The sequence below is a fragment of the Oryza glaberrima genome, chromosome 6 (genome assembly GCF_000147395.1).
Source record: "Oryza glaberrima chromosome 6, OglaRS2, whole genome shotgun sequence".
In the NCBI taxonomy this organism is placed as follows: domain Eukaryota; kingdom Viridiplantae; phylum Streptophyta; class Magnoliopsida; order Poales; family Poaceae; genus Oryza; species Oryza glaberrima.
The window spans coordinates 21,043,461-21,059,395 of NC_068331.1; the positions used below are offsets into that span (position 1 = coordinate 21,043,461).

The 15,935-nt window shown below is 41.6% G+C and overlaps 1 protein-coding gene across 1 annotated transcript; it reads right to left on the bottom strand.

Moving 5' to 3' along the window:
• Positions 1–13,019: 13,019 nt before the first annotated feature.
• LOC127776989 (cytochrome P450 CYP94D108-like) lies at positions 13,020–14,897 on the bottom strand. The gene is made up of 2 exons (XM_052303520.1): positions 14,349–14,897; positions 13,020–13,061 (listed from the first exon to the last, which is right to left on the bottom strand). The coding sequence occupies exons 1-2, from the start codon at positions 14,895–14,897 to the stop codon at positions 13,020–13,022; spliced, it is 591 nt and encodes a 196-aa protein (XP_052159480.1).
• Between the last annotated feature and the right edge of the window lie 1,038 nt (positions 14,898–15,935).

A 15,935-nucleotide genomic window follows, 5' to 3' on the forward strand; every position in this document is an offset into this window, starting at 1 on the left:
TACCATTTTGTATCATTAAATCTAATAATTAATAGTTAAAAGTTGTTGGTAGTCACTGTTGAAATGACGTAGGTTAATATTGTCATCTACTCCCTCCGTCAAAAAAAACACCCAACCTGTCTAGATACATTGTACTATAATATTTCTCATCCCATCATAGGTTAGGTTTTTTTTGGACGGAGAAAGTATATAGAAGAAGAGCAGTGGTTGTTGACGGTCCTTAAATCATAATATTTGACCGTCAATACCTGCATATAATGAAATAAAACATGGTATCCAACTTAGTGGTAGAGATTATTACTAATCATTTCCACTAGTGTTGGTGAAATATGTGTATGCAGGTAATTTGAGGAGAAAACACATCCGTCATGCGACAAAATGTACCTCCGCACATTCAGGATACGTTTACACGGATTGGAGACCCAATAAATCAATGAAAACCATTTAGAATTGAGCCAAAACATAGTATATGATGTTGGGGGCCCATTAAGCTGCCCCGGGCGAAGAGGCAGCCGAGAGGAGGGTTTTCTGGTTCAGCCGAACCCGTTCTGTGGCCGTTGATCGCCAGATTACATGTGGATGATCCTGATTTCATCTCAATGACGGTTGGAGGGTAGTTTGGTTGTTTCCCATACCTGTAACCGTCATATGGAGGCTATAAATAGAGCTCCTCTCATTCATTCACAACACACAACTTTGAGCTGAATTATAAGAGGCCCTATTGTATCTTTTATACATTAGAATAAGGTAGAGAGTGAGGAGAAGCTCTGGAGGAGTGACCGGAAGTTTGGTGCTCATCCGACTTCTACCTCAATGAGTGTAGCTTCATAAGAGGAATTCGGGAGGAGTACCAGAGCTGTCGGTACACTCTGCTCCGGATTCGGAGAACTTCTTCTATAAAGTAAGCATCCGTGCTCCTTTCTTATGTTATTTAATTATTTAGTCTAAGTAAGATGTATTTCCATCTTTGCTGGTTCATTGTTTAGTATTCATACTAAGTGCTATAGTACTAGGACTCCGGATAAAGAAGGAAGTTCCTGCATAAGTATTAGAGTAGTAATTAATAACATAGACGTGGTGTCTAGATTAGATATTACCTTTATTTGTTGTGTATCCCACGGATTTGTCAGAGGTAGGCGGGAGATGGTGACAGCCCTGAATCCTGTCCTAGTAATTCTCCATGTTCGGATACATCATAAAGCTATAGCCGGAACAATGCTAGCGGACCAGCAGGGATCGGTGCCCGAAGCAATAGATAGAAAATTACCTTTGCTTAACTTAGTTAACTAAAACATATAGAAAGTACTCTCTAGCCTAGCCTACCTACCATCAGTTGTTGTCCTTGGATAGTCTTAGTCTTAAGTAGGTTTCACACGTTCCATGAGTTCGATATCATTTTGGGGTCACCCAAAGGTGAAGTGTTACAGCGGTATTCCGTGCACTTACGGATTTATCTGTGGTCGTAAGAAATATCAACAGTGGTGAAGCGAAAGCTCGGGTGACCACCGTGGCAGTCGCCCTGGCGGCCTGGCCTGGCTAGCGCACGACGAGAACACAAGCATGTTATGTCATTGGCATCGAATGATGCTAGTGACCGAACTAGAAAAATTTTAAAGCCTAGATGAATCCTAACCTACCAAGTTTTTGTTATAAAAGTTTTTTATGGTTCATTGAGAAAATAATTAAATTCTATAGCACACCCATCTAATGAGCATAGACAACTGTTCAGAGTCATCGGACGGCGGATCTGCATATGAGTGATGCCGTCGAGGGCTAGCCACAGTGAAATTTGCCCATGCTTTTTTAAGAAAATTCTAAGCCACCACTAAAGCGGAGGAAGTACCCGTTTAGAAAAATCTGAGCTAAATTAAGCAATTCCTAAGATGAGTCTGTGCAAATCAATATAACTAGAGTACTATGTTGAACAGTTCCTCGATGTGAACTTTGCAACTAACTAGACGACCCTAGGGGAGCAAGGGTGCTCATCAAGAAGTCACGAGTCTCAAGTCTCAAGTCCTTTTCTTCTCCAAACCCTACCAATTTCCAAGAACACAAGAGATATGCATCGATTTGAATCATCATGGGCTTTTTGATGCGACACGTAATGGCCCTAACAAAATTTGGGTCTTTTGCAAGAGCTGCAAATATGACATGACGACCACCACTTTTTATAAAGTTTTTTTTTTTAATCCGTCCATGCGTACGCAGCGTCAGCAATCGGTGGCTTTAATTTCAGCCCCATTCGTTTGTCCATGCTTTGGATGACACGCGGGCCCCAGCAGCAGCAATGTACTGCTCGACTCGACCGACGTGACGGCCATGTGCACGCACGCTCGTATAGTTACGCTAGTTGTTCAACAGAATCGGTTGCTAGCTACCGGCCGATGAGTCGACAGGTTCAGCCCCCTTCTAGAGTGCAGGAAATTAATTTCACTGACTATTAGTAATAATAACAAATTATTGTAATATCTATACCACTTTAAATATACCTAAACCCACCACCAACAACAACATTACCATGCATGTGGGCTTATGTGATGTCCATGTCTACTATATAAATCAAATACAATGTGTATAACACTACTAGATAAAGTGTTTTTCCAGACGGCCTAATCATATTTTCGTAGGCGGACAAGCTTTCCGCCTACACCTCAACGCCTGTGAAAATATGCACGCCTGCGAAAATAGCTTCGAGCACTAAAAAAAAATGGACAGCCACCGCCATTTCCGGTGGTAGCTTCCCGTTCCCAATCCAGCTCCCACCCATTCCCCATCCAATCTACATCCAATCCAGTGAATCCAAATTCAATGGAGAAATCACTGGTTCATCCAGTTCATCCAAAATCACCGTAACAATACTAGCAAAGAAAGCAAATAAAAATATTCCTAAATTAAATCACCGCCGCCGCCCCTGCCATCGTCCGCTGCCGCCGCCGCACGTCCGCGCCGCACCGTCGTCTGCCGCCGCCGCCCCGCCACACCGCCATGTAACATCTCAGCATAGGCTTAATAGGATTAATAGAATACTCATATTAACAAGTTGCAACTTCTTTTTTGGAAACCGATCTCGAAAGAACTTTGAGGTTAAGCGTGCTTGGCCTGGAGCAATTTCAGGACGGGTGACCGATCGGGAAATTCTTCCCGAGTGCGCATGAGTGAGGATAAAGTGCGCAGAAAAGACTTGTGTTGGTCTGTGAGGGCAGTCTATGACCTATGAAAGCTGCCAGATGTAAGCGGGCCCGGCCTGTCCCCTGGCCGGATCTGGGAGGGGCCACCGCCCTCCCTTGGCCTCTCTACGCTTCCGTGCTGCCGCCGCCCTCCCCCGGCCTCCCTTTGGCCAGATCTGGGAGGGGAGGGGAGGGGAGGGGAGCCGTGCCGGTCGCCCTCGTCGTACCCGCCGCCGCCGCACTGCCGTCGCTCCCCCTCCTGCGAAGAGGGAGGGAAGGGGAGGGGTGGGGGGTGGGACGGCCCAGTGGGAGAGAGAGAGAGTTGAGGGAAGTGGTGGGGAGGGGTGGATGCCGAGAAGATAAGTACTAGTACTACTGAAGATTTTTTTGGTACGTGTACAATTTTTGCAGGTGGACCACATAAGGTTCGCCAGCAAAAATCTATTTTCGCAGGCGTCGCTTAAGTGGTCCGTCTGTGAAAATTATTTTCGCACACGCCGTTTAAGTGGTCCGCCTGCGAAAATCGTACAATGAACTTCATCTCGATTTATATTTTTGTAGGCAGTCATTTGACTCTAAAGGTCATGTTTGTCTGAAAAAAAGATCCTCACGTCGGAAAAAATAATTTTTCTAGTAATGTAATTCATATTAATTGTTCGTCACTATAGTTTCTAGCTTATCAAATCAATTAATAAGCACTTGTTTATATTTTTCTAATTGAATAAGTAGTACATGATTTTGAAGTTTGGAGGAAGCCAATACTAAAATTGGGAAAGACTTGTCGAATGGTGGTGTAGTAGTATAAATTATGGGATCCAAATGTGTCGACGGGGATACCCGTAGACCGGATATGGAGGGTATTGGGGTCCGTTGATACGAGGATCTACGTAGTACGACATCAAGCAAACAAAAAGACAAGGATTATACTGGTTCAGGCCCATTGACAGGTAATAGCCCTAATCCAGTTGATATGGGATTATATGTTGAAAACCACATAGTACAAAGGGAATAGCAGAACTCGATGATACCGGCGAGATCGTAGTCGAGTTGGTCCGACTGGATCTCCTGACGACTTGGCCCCTGTGCGCTCCGGTTTCGTAGACTGTGGTGGGTGTAGTGGCGGTGAGATTTGATGTCTTAGGTCCTGCCCAGGGGTCCCTTATATACCACAGGTAGTGCTGCAGCAAGTGAACTGGCTGCAGGATACAGGACAGCGTTGTGCATAACAGCCGAACACGTCCAATATATCATCTTTTGAACGAACTAAGAAGAAAGAAAACAATATACCATATCTTAATCCTAGTCTTTCTAATTTTTGGCTACGGCAGTTATGAAAAGCGAGCACTAAACAGTTTGCATCCATGATCTGCACTGACACTGAGAGGATATGATAATGATTCACTGAACTGTTTTAACTGGCCCATACAATATGATCATCAGTAGTTGTAGAGCTTTTTCCAGGGAATAAAAATCAGCGGAGGATACGTTGCTATCCAGTGACATGATCAGTGATGAGTGACTTACTTAGTGAGCGTAACTATCTGCACCTAGCTTTATATACACCCAACCCCAACACAACACAACCACCATGCATATGCGTCGTGTGAGCTGAGCATGCATCACATCACCAACCTTAATCTGCATATATTCCTGTGTGGTAACTGGCGACGTTGGTAGCTCGTGCCGAGAAGGCTCGTTTCACGTCATACACACACAGCTACATGCTTGCTTAATTTCCGTTCCACTCTTCGGATCCGTTTGGTGGAGTTTAAGCTCATTCAAATAGTTCAGTTTTTCATTCAGATTTTAAAAACTGTAGTTGTAAAATTTAAAAAACAAAAGCTAATTACTGAGCAGAAAAGGGGATGGGTTTGGGGGTTGGGTAGGGGACAAAACGGCAGCATCGGTGAGGCTGATGATCACGTCGCCGGCTGGTTGCGGTTGTCTGGGTCGGGGAGAGGATGAAGCCACTCCGGTGGCAGATTTGGTGGAGGAGGAGGTGCCAATTCACCCCCGCCACCGGCCATTTCGCTGAATTAATTGGGAGGGGTTGCTCCCCATCCCGTCCTCTTTGTTTTTCCCATAAACCCCCACGAATCATGGCCGTTGTGCGAATTAATTGGTCGCCGTTTGGCTGCCCTCCACGGCTCCTCCTCTCCTCCCAACGACTTATAAACAGCACGCGGGACCCCCTCTCCCCCTTTCCCTCGCCGCTCGGACGCCATGCCCTCCCCACTACCGTCGCGCCGCTCCATCCCAAGCGACGCCGCTGCTAGGCATCGGCCGGGACCTCCCTGAGCACCGGCGAGGCCTCCGCTAGCTTCGCCGTCCCCATTGGCATCCCATCCGCGACTCCATTGTGCCTGGTGAGCATCGAAGCTACATCTCCGCCCCCATCCCGACTTCTCGAGCCGCCCACCCTTTCCTCCTCATCGCCACTCGCCACCGCCGCCTCCCCATGTCAGTGCGCACCCGTGCTTGCACCGGCCTCCCTGTGTAGCCCGCCGCTGCGCCGTGGCTAGGTGGAGAAAGAGCTGACAGGGGCAAATTTGTCCTTTTTTAAATTTCTCTCTCCACGCTTTTCTTAAATATTATAAAATAATGCTTCCGGTGTCCTACAACCAATTACACTATTTTTGTGGTGTCCCTTAACAGTGACATGATTTTACAGTGTCCTCCAACTAATTACACAAAATTTGGATGTCATGTGACAAAATTTGCCTAAATTATTACGTACTTCCTCCGTTTCACATCATTTTAGCATTTCCCACATTTATATTGATATTAATGAATTTAGATAGATATATATGTCTAGATTTTAAACGATTTGATTTATTTGAATGCTTTAAATGCTAGAATGACTTACATTGTGAAACGGAGGGAGTACTTCTCAAGCTTCTAAACGGTTTGATTTATTTGAATGTTTACTATAGTTTGTTATTTTGAAACAAACTTTATAACAGTTAATGTGTATTCGTTTGTACCTCATATTAATTGTCATAAATATCGGATACTATATCAGCTTCCTTTATTTAAAAAAAAAGGTAAGATGAAAAAGAACTTGACGTCTTTGGCCAATAGGTGTGTGTACTCGCGTTTAGTAGGAGCGCTAGCACAACACCCACTGGAATCTCATAGCAGGAGACAAAGGAAGAGCACACACCTCCAGGCTCGCTCAACCAGCAGAGTGGACATGACTGCACACAATGGACATTCTCGAACAGGGCAAAAATCGTTCGGAGCGGCACGGCCAAGTGACAACAATGGCTTAGAGTGTCGCCCACTTCAAAGGCCAAAGGGATGATGATTGATGAAGGGAAATTGCTATGCATACGATTCAGTTGTTCAACTCGTATGACTGAATTTGATCAACATTAGTAAACAGCTACAGTACATATAAGCATGCTCTTTTTTGAGTGATGTATAGTTACATGTCTTTAGTTGTATATGAGTCTACATATAGCTGTACTCTTGATGAAGAACTGCTCTATAGTGAACTAATTGGTGTACAATAATTTCCATGCTTGTCAATTTAGAGAAATTTTACAATCCTCATCAGAACGTTTGATTTTTTTTATTACAAAATTTAGTAGCTATTGATGCCTTAGATATCATGGGGTATCATTTTTCTGAAAAAAAAATTGGTGCCTTCCTAAAACAGTAAGATCACTCGTCCATCAAGGGTGTGTTCGGTATTAGTGGTTCTCAATTTATACTCTCTTGTTTTTCAAGCGTACGCTTTTCGAATTGCTAAATAGTATGTTTTTAATATTTTTTAAATAGTTTTTTTAAAAATATATTTTTTTAGTTTTTAAAGCTGGTACTTAATTAATCATGCGATTACGCGTCGTCCCATTTTGCATGGGTTCAAGAGCTCGAACACGCCCTTATGCCTTTCATAAACTTACTCGTACGTGATTTTAGTAAACTAGAGTTAGATGGCCCATTGATCCATTCTAGTGCATTTTTTAATAACCTGAGGTTTCTTACGAGAATAACTAAGTTATTGTTTCATATAACATACTTAAGTCTGATGGAAAATGTACATATGGGCGCACGTCCTCATCTCTGCACGATCTGTTCATCTGTCTCACTTTACTCGTTTCATACTGATCTATAAACTTTTCTCCAAGGAATAAAAATTAGTGGAGGGGTTGAACTAAGTAAGCTAGTGAGTGTAGCTATCTCTCTCCAACAATGAGCAGCTAGCATCAACCAACTAACTGCACCTTTCAACCCTTGTGGTAAAGGTGATTGCGACTTAACTAAACAAAAGTTCACGAGCTTATTGGAAATCAAATGCTGCCTATTCCAAAATTGTTTCATATAAAATTATGAAAAACAGAGAGAGAGAGAGTCAATTTTAGTCCTAACTATTTTATTGGATTACTTAACCTCCTAATTTATTTTTGACTCATTTTAATCCTACTAAACTATTAAAAATGGCTCACATTATTGCTTAATAGCATTCCTCATTTTTTTCTTTATATGAGTCATATTTTAAACTGATTTTTTTAATACATAAATGACACGATTATTGAAGTTCTAAAATATTTTCAAAAAATTTCACTTGAAATTTGACAACTCGATATTTAAATTAGTCTTAGGGTGTATTCTTTTCAGGGGATGGTTTTGGCTGGATAGCTCCACGCAAAATGAGAAACATAATTAGGATATAATTAATTAATTATTAATTATTAAAAACTTAAAAATTTTATTTTTTTAATTTTAGAAAGCACCTTTTTTATAGAAGATTTTTGCATGAAACACGTCATTTAGAACTTTGAAACTGTGCTAATGAGAATTAAGGAGTAGCTAAGCTCAATTAGCTATTTAGAACAGATCCTTAGTGCTTTCAACCTATGTAAATTGTGATAAATAATTTTAAAAATGCTAGGAGGTTAGTTATAATGTATCTATCAATACTGCCAAATTTTAATGCAAAATGCAAGTTATATAAAGAAAAAAAATAGAAATATTGTTAGGGAGTAAGGTGAACCGGTTTTAATAGTTTGGTGTGTAAAATGAGCCAAGAAAAATGTTTAGCGGGTTAAGCGCTCACCAAAATAGTTCGGGTGAGTAAAATAGAGTAATGAAACAAAGGTTTCACCTCGGCATGTATACTTTTGCCTAATAAGCAACGTGTGCTTTAATTATGGATAAGAATTTATTATGCTGGTAAAAACATAAAAAAATGATGCCGAGTCTAAAACAATATGGAGTAAAGTTGGAATATGATACGAATAGGATATTCATATTGGGTATCCAGTTCAGTCGTGCCTTTTCCAAATAAAAGACCTTGGTGCACATTAGAATTAAATCTAGTGGAATCTCATTGATACTTTTAATTTTGAACGAAATCTCACTGGTACATTTATTTTCAATAATCAATGGTACATGTAAAAAACACTATACAAATAATAGTAGCTGGCGAGGGAAGTCAACAAATACTCCTACACGCCCTACCAACATAATTAAAGATGACTAAAAAATGCATCAGGGTGGAAATCTCATACTATGCTAACCTACTCCTTTTAAGGTTGGATTTTGAAAATGCCACGACGATAAAATACAACGATAACCCAAATTAATGGTAAAATGCCCTCACTTTTTCTTAGAAACAATATAAATATAGGTGCTCATCTCTATAAACACACATACACGCCCTATTTCTATAAGCACCTACAAAAAACTGGACCAACATATGTTGAGATAAATAAAGTTACCATGAACGTTTTGCTGTCGACGGGCACGTCGCTTACCACTTAAACAATAATTAGCCATAAATACGAACACATGTGTCAAATCTAGAAGTTGAACCCAAGTAATTGGTTCCATCATAAAAAACCTAACCGATTGAGCTACGCTCATTTTGCTAATGACCTAACTTTGTCACATTCTACCATTTAACTAAACACCATGGAAAAACCCAGGTCATTTTTTACCAGTTAGTAAGCTTCAGAGAAAATGATTTTGACCGATGAAATGAGCCTCTTGTTTATTTTTGAACCTAAACTATTTTCTTTAAAACTCATATGAATTCTTGTACAGTCACTGGTGGAGAAATCTTTTTTACTCCCGGTTGGTAACCTCCCTTTAGTCCCGGGTTTCCAACCGGGAGTAGAAATCCGGGACTAAAGATGTCCATCTTTAGTCCCGGTTGAAATAACCGGGACTAAAGATGGATCTTTAGTCCCGGTTGGTAGCAAAAACCGAGATTAAAGAGAAAGATCTTTAGTCCCTGTTGGTAGCGGCAGTCTAGATGGTCCCTTTTCTTTTTTGTTTCTTTTTTATTTTCTCCCGAATCGAGTGGCATGCATATCCCAAATCAAACCCCAAACCCCAAATCCCCAAATCAAAGTAACATCCCAATCCACATCACAAATCTTAAAGTTACTAATATACACAAATCAAATACATCACAAATCCTAAAATAATTACACACAAATCAAATACATCACAGATTATACATCTCAGACCCATACAACCAATCACAAAATTATACATATTAGTGAATCACAAAAAATATATATATATATAAAAGAGAGAAAACAAGCTCCAATCACGGCGCCACTACTACCGCGCGCGCCCAGCAACCGCACGTCACGAGTCCGTCCATCCACCACGCGTCCGCGCGGCGCGGCCTCCGTCTTTAGGGGAGGGAGGAAGAAGGGGAGGAGGGGGAGGAGAGGGGAGGGGAGGAGGGCCTCCGTCTCCAGGGGAGAGGAGGAGGGGAGGGGAGGATCTGAGTGGTTGCGATTGTGGAGGAGAGGATAAGGGATAGGGATTATATAAAATGTGTTGAATTTTATTACCAACCGAGAGTAAAGATCTAGATGATCTTTAGTCCCGGTTGGTAATGTCCCAGTTGGTAATACCAACCGGGACTAAAGTAGCGATCTTTAGTCCCGGTTGGTGTCACCAACCGGGAGTAAAGATCCTCGCCCCCTGACATGCCTCTGACAGGGAATGAACCGGGATTAAAAACCATCTTTAGTCCCGGTTGGTAACAACAACCAGACTAAAGATCATATAATGGCTGTGGGGTTTTCAACCGGGGCTAAAGATCATTTTTAGTCCTGGTTATTTTTGGAACTGGGACTATTATGGTTTTGGATCGACCCAGTAAAGATCATTTTTTCAGTAGTGAGTAAGGCACGAAGCATGTATTCAATCGCCCCGGGTCCTCAATTAATTCTGCGTGGACCATTTCCCACTGTTCGAATTCTAGTCCGATAAGGAAATAACGCAGTCCACATGCACATATCATTTTGAACTAGTACATGTGATTGATATTTGATTGCACCCCTAATTTAATTGTTGCAGTTAGCTGAGCTAGTAATAATCTAAGCTGTTCTCCTCACCGACAAAAAATAAAGCAGGGAAAACAAAAACACTGAATTCTAAATAAAACATTAATATCTTTGCAATGCGCTATATGTTTCATTTGATACTTGCAAATGTACTCTACAGTTTTTCGACCACCTAGTAGCCTCATCGGATGGCTGTATGCGGAAAATACGTCATTTGGCATATTAGAAAAAAATATAATTTGTGATTAAGGGCATGTTTGGTTGTTTACTTCAACCTACCAAGCCACAAGTACGGCCATGCCACAAGCGTGGCGGACGATTCGAGCGCCACACATTCAGCGAAGAAATATGCAGCAGATTAGTTCACTGCTCTTGAATTTTATGCGGCAACCTCGGATACGGTAAGCAAACAAACAGTTGGCTAACTATTTGTGGCACGCCTAACTTGAAGTGCGGCAAGAGGAGGCAACCATTCAAACAGGCCCTAAAACTTTTACAATTATATTCGTAGCGACTTAAATAACAATGTTGTAAAAGAAACTATGATTAAAAAAAACTCAAAAACAACTTCAAAATTAAGTTTAAAAATTTAAATTTTGGTTTTGGCATATGCTGATTGGGCCAAAAGATGAAAGCCTCAGGTTCTGTTTGGAAAGCTTCTGCAGTTTCTCTAAGAATCTCTAAGGCTGCGTTCGTTTGGGTGAAAGGGAGTGAGAATGCACATCGTTTTCCGCGCGCACGCTTCCCAAACTACTAAACGGTGTGTTTTTTGCAAAAATTTTCTATATGAAAGTTGCTTTAAAAAATCATATTAATCCATTTTTGAAATTTAAAATAGTTAATACTCAATTAATCATGAGTTAATGGCTCAACTCGTTTTACGTATCTTCCCAATCTACTCAATCCCCTTCTCCTCAAACACACCCTAACTCTTTAAAACAATTCAGAATCATTTTGATTGTAAGAATCTATAGCTATAAAATCTAAATAATGAACTTAAAAACCAGCTACAAAACTCAGTTTTTTTATTCTTAAAAAAACTGGCTATCAACACAATTTTTTTTAGAATGAGATGGTTGACAAAAATATAGTTTGGCACGTGAGACCCACGCTGAGCAAGGGACAATCCAGGGAAAACTAGAGGAAGATCTTTGCTCCAGCTCAGCACAAGATTAGATTAATTGTGGATTGTCTGCAGCACTGATCCAGCCAGCAAGGTCCTACCTTGTCCTTTGCTAATGTGCCGGTAATACCTAATTTCTGGTTGTTCTGATTAGTGTCCCCCCACACCTGTACTTATTTTTATAACATTAACTTAACATTCTTCTAATCCAAGCAATCCTACATGGAATTGATCTTGGGAGAGGAAAGAATAAATATATATGATTTTTATATTCTCGTCCTTACATTTCATCGTTATTTTAAAACGATCTCGGAATATGATTATCAAAATATGAGAATTGGACTGCTTATTGTGAATTTGTGAAATTTTAGCATTCAAGAAGGGCTTTTTGGAAATGAACACAATAAAAAGGGGCATGAAGGAAAGTGGTTCAGTAATATTCCTCACAGAAACCGTGTGTGTGTTGGGAAGTTTCGTTTCACTTTCTATCAGCTCAATTTAAAGGTGAAGGCAAAAGTAAGGATACCATTCGAGCAACCAAAGTAAGCAAAGAGGTGGCACTGATGTGCCTTTCACAGTTTCTTGCATAATCAATTAGCAGGTTATTTCGTAAAGGAAAAGGTTCATACCTACTAAAATTTTCTTACAAAATGCTTATAAACTCTGATGTGGCAAGCTGTAAGTAAACCTAGATATTTCTGTAACTTCCATCTAGTTAAATCAAACAGTTAAGAAATTTGTAGGTAAGAGTTTTATAAGAAAAATTTATAACGTACAACATTGCTATTTTATAAAGAGGTGTTCAAAAGAGATTGGTGCGGTTGCACAACCATAACAGATACTTCATTCGTCCTAAAATAAACTAACCTCGTATGGGATATGACACATTATAGTATGATGAATCTAGACATATATCCACATTTATCATATTAGAATGTGTCATATCGGTACGATGAAGTTGGTTTATTTTGGGAGTTGCAGCCGGTTGCAACGCAGCACAAGCGAGTAAGACGAGAATTAGTTTTTGGTTTTTATACTATAGATGTGAGTTCTGACCTCCTTTTTTTTTTCTTTTAACAAACTCATTCACTAAGGTTGTTTTAGTTTCTAGTGCTTTGGCCATCAAGTACATATTACAGATACAATGTGCCGAATCAACTGAAAATACGTACAAACTATATATTACTAGCAATCATTTACAATCTAGTAGTACTCAAATGCTACCTCTTTTTTACTTTGAATCACTGTGAGTGTGATAATGGCTATACAGTGAGGCACTACAAATTGTAGGCCATATATGTGATTAATATGCTACTTTTTGACATGGACAGTACTGACTGTAGCATGTAAGCAAGAAATCTAGAAAAGTAGGTTTTATGGCACAAAGAAGATCATCACTTTTAATTCTTGCACGCTTTAGTACCCACCAAAGACATTACCCTTGGGATTTTTACCACCCTATTGGTTTGAGACGTTCTTTGTCAAGTTTGACATATATCCTTATGTATTAGGGACATCTATAAGCAAAAAGTTGAGTGATTTGGTAGGCAACGACATAATCAACATGATAAATGTATTTTGGATGTCAAATCGTGCTCATGAAGAATGTGGCACATTGTAACAAATATGCTTGTAAAAGAGCTTGCGATCCATGCTACATTCTGTCCAAGGTGGATGGAGGACATGTTGCTAGAGGAATTGGAGAAAGAAATCACTTCATTATGTGATATGTACAAAATATGACAAAAATATCAAAGCTATGATATTGTCGTAATAGGAGTGAGTGTTTCCACGTACATATAGTAGTTTACGAGAAAAAAAAAATGAACATCTCCATGATTTTACAGCATTTCCCTCATGCAAAAAAGTGATAAATGAAAGGTTAACTAAGCAATTATTTTCATAGGGGATAATCCATAACAATTATGTTCATATGGGATAATCTATAATTTCACAACATTTCTATTACAAGAAAATGTGACAGACGTGACAAAAATGACTAAACACAAACTAACAAAGCATGGAGTAATTGGTACTCTATCCGTTTTAAATTATAAGTTGTTTTGACTTTTGTCAAAGTCAAACTGTTCCAAATTTAATAAGTTTATAGAAAAAGTAGTAATATTTTTAAATATATTATGAAAATATATTTAATTATTGATTTAATAAAACTAATTTGACGTTGCAACTATTATTATGTTTGTCAAATTTGGTTAAACTTGAAGTAACTTGACTTTGACCAAAGTCTAAATGACTAGTCCGAAATAGATAGAGTATTTAACTACACACCATTCCGTCTCCCTTTTGGTTGTACATAAAGAAAACCCAAATTTCACTTTTGAAAAATTCAGCTGGTTTAAAGAAAGGCAAAATTTGCTACAGGACACCCAAAAATTGCGGCCTTTGTTGTGGGACACCCGAAGATCGTGTGTTTGCTCGTGGACACTCGAAAAATGTGGTAATTAGCTGGCGGACACCGGCCGCATTATTTTATTATTTTCGGTGGAAACAGATAGAGAAACTTTAGTTAAAGACAAGTTTGCTCATGGGCCCACTTGTCAATCTCTCTTTCTCGGGCTCGCCGGCTGGAACACGCCGTCCTCGCGGAGCCACCGCTCTGGCCTGTACTCCAATCAGTCCTCGCCCCATATGGCGGCGAGCCGGCCCATGGCATACGCGTTGTACGTCACGGACCAACCGGCGTGGACGAGCGTGCCGTCGGGGAGCGTGTCGTCCGCTGCGCACGCCTGACGCCGGCGGGTACAGCCGCATCCACTCCGTGAGCACGGCATGGAGGTAGTGCATCTCCCGGAGTGCGTCGAACCCGAACGGCTCGCCGGGGCACGTGCCGGTCGCCTTCCTCACCGTGCGGACCTCGTCGACGATGCGTGCCATGACGTCCGGCTGGGACGACAAGAGCCAGAAGAACCAGCTCAGCCCCGACGACGTCGTCTCGCGACCGGCGATGAGGAAGCTGAGGATGATGTCGCGGAGGACCTCGTTGCTGTGCTTGTCACTCACCACGAACCTCGACAGGACGTCGTCTCTGTCTTGCACGGACGTGCTCTGGCGCCAGGCGCAGACGATGTCCATGGCGAAGGCGTGGACGTCGGCAATGGCCTTCCTCAGGCGGCGCTCAGTGCCGACGTTGAGCCACTTCTTGATCTTCCAGGAGACCTCAATGGGATCAAAGAAGCGGTCGACGACGAGGTCCTGCACCTCGCCGAAGGAGACATCCCCCTCGATTTGAGGCACTCGCCATCGCCGTAGTATCCCTGCCGGACCGGTCGCCATTGCACCGCTGCCAAGCTCCCCGAGAGCTCGGTGCCACCGTGCATCGCCGCGCCGTGCGCCGGGATGCCGCCATGCATCGTCGCCGTCAGCAGTGAGCCCCGGCGATGCGCCGCTGTCGCCACCTCGCCGTGGCTGAGCCGTTCCGGCTCAGGCCAGTGGCGTTGGCCACGCACGTCACGCCTTTGCTCGGCCCAGTAGCAAGAGCGAGGAAGAAGGGGAAAAGAAAAGAAGAGACAGCAGGTGCATTTTGGTACTTACACAACTCTTTCTCTCTCCATTTTAACTAGAAATAATAAAATAATGGGAGGAGTGTCCAGTAGCTAATTATCACTATTTTACAGTGTCCACGAGCAAAACACTTGATCTTCGGGTGTCTTACAGCAAAGACTGTAATTTTTCGGTGTTATGTAGCAAATTTTGCCGAAGAAAACCCAAATTTTACTTTCGAAAGAGTATAATTTTAAACACCCCACCGCAACCCGACAAGAGGTTCCCTTTTGTGTGTCCTGCCGCCTCTTGATGGCCTCTTCTCTTACCTGCCGCTACCTCCATTTGTCTACTGGAGAACGGGTACACCCCAGCTAACATTCACACGTGAGGACGCTTCGCTTTGCTCCCAGCTTGTCAAAACTAACGCGCAAATTTGACGAGTTACTATATTTCAGACCAATTCAAATCCTTTTTTTAAAAAAAAAACGCAGCTACAGACAAAAACAATTTTGAAATACGGTTTGCAAAAAAACACAAAGGAAAACCCCACCGGCCTCTGCCCGTCTCGGCTGGCGCCTCTCGTAAATCGCAGCCGATTATAAATGCGACCCCGCTAAGAGCAATGATAATATCAGCTGCTTACTTATATCCTATCTATCAGCTCACTCATATAATAGCTAACTCTTCACTGTAAATATGTGGTCCACCTGTCTGTCTCACAGATTTTCTTGATTCTTATGCCTAAGCCGGCTGTAAACTTAGAGCCCGCTTCTCATCTCTCTCCTCCCCTATATCATCCACATCAGCATTCAGCCTTCTTATAGCCCT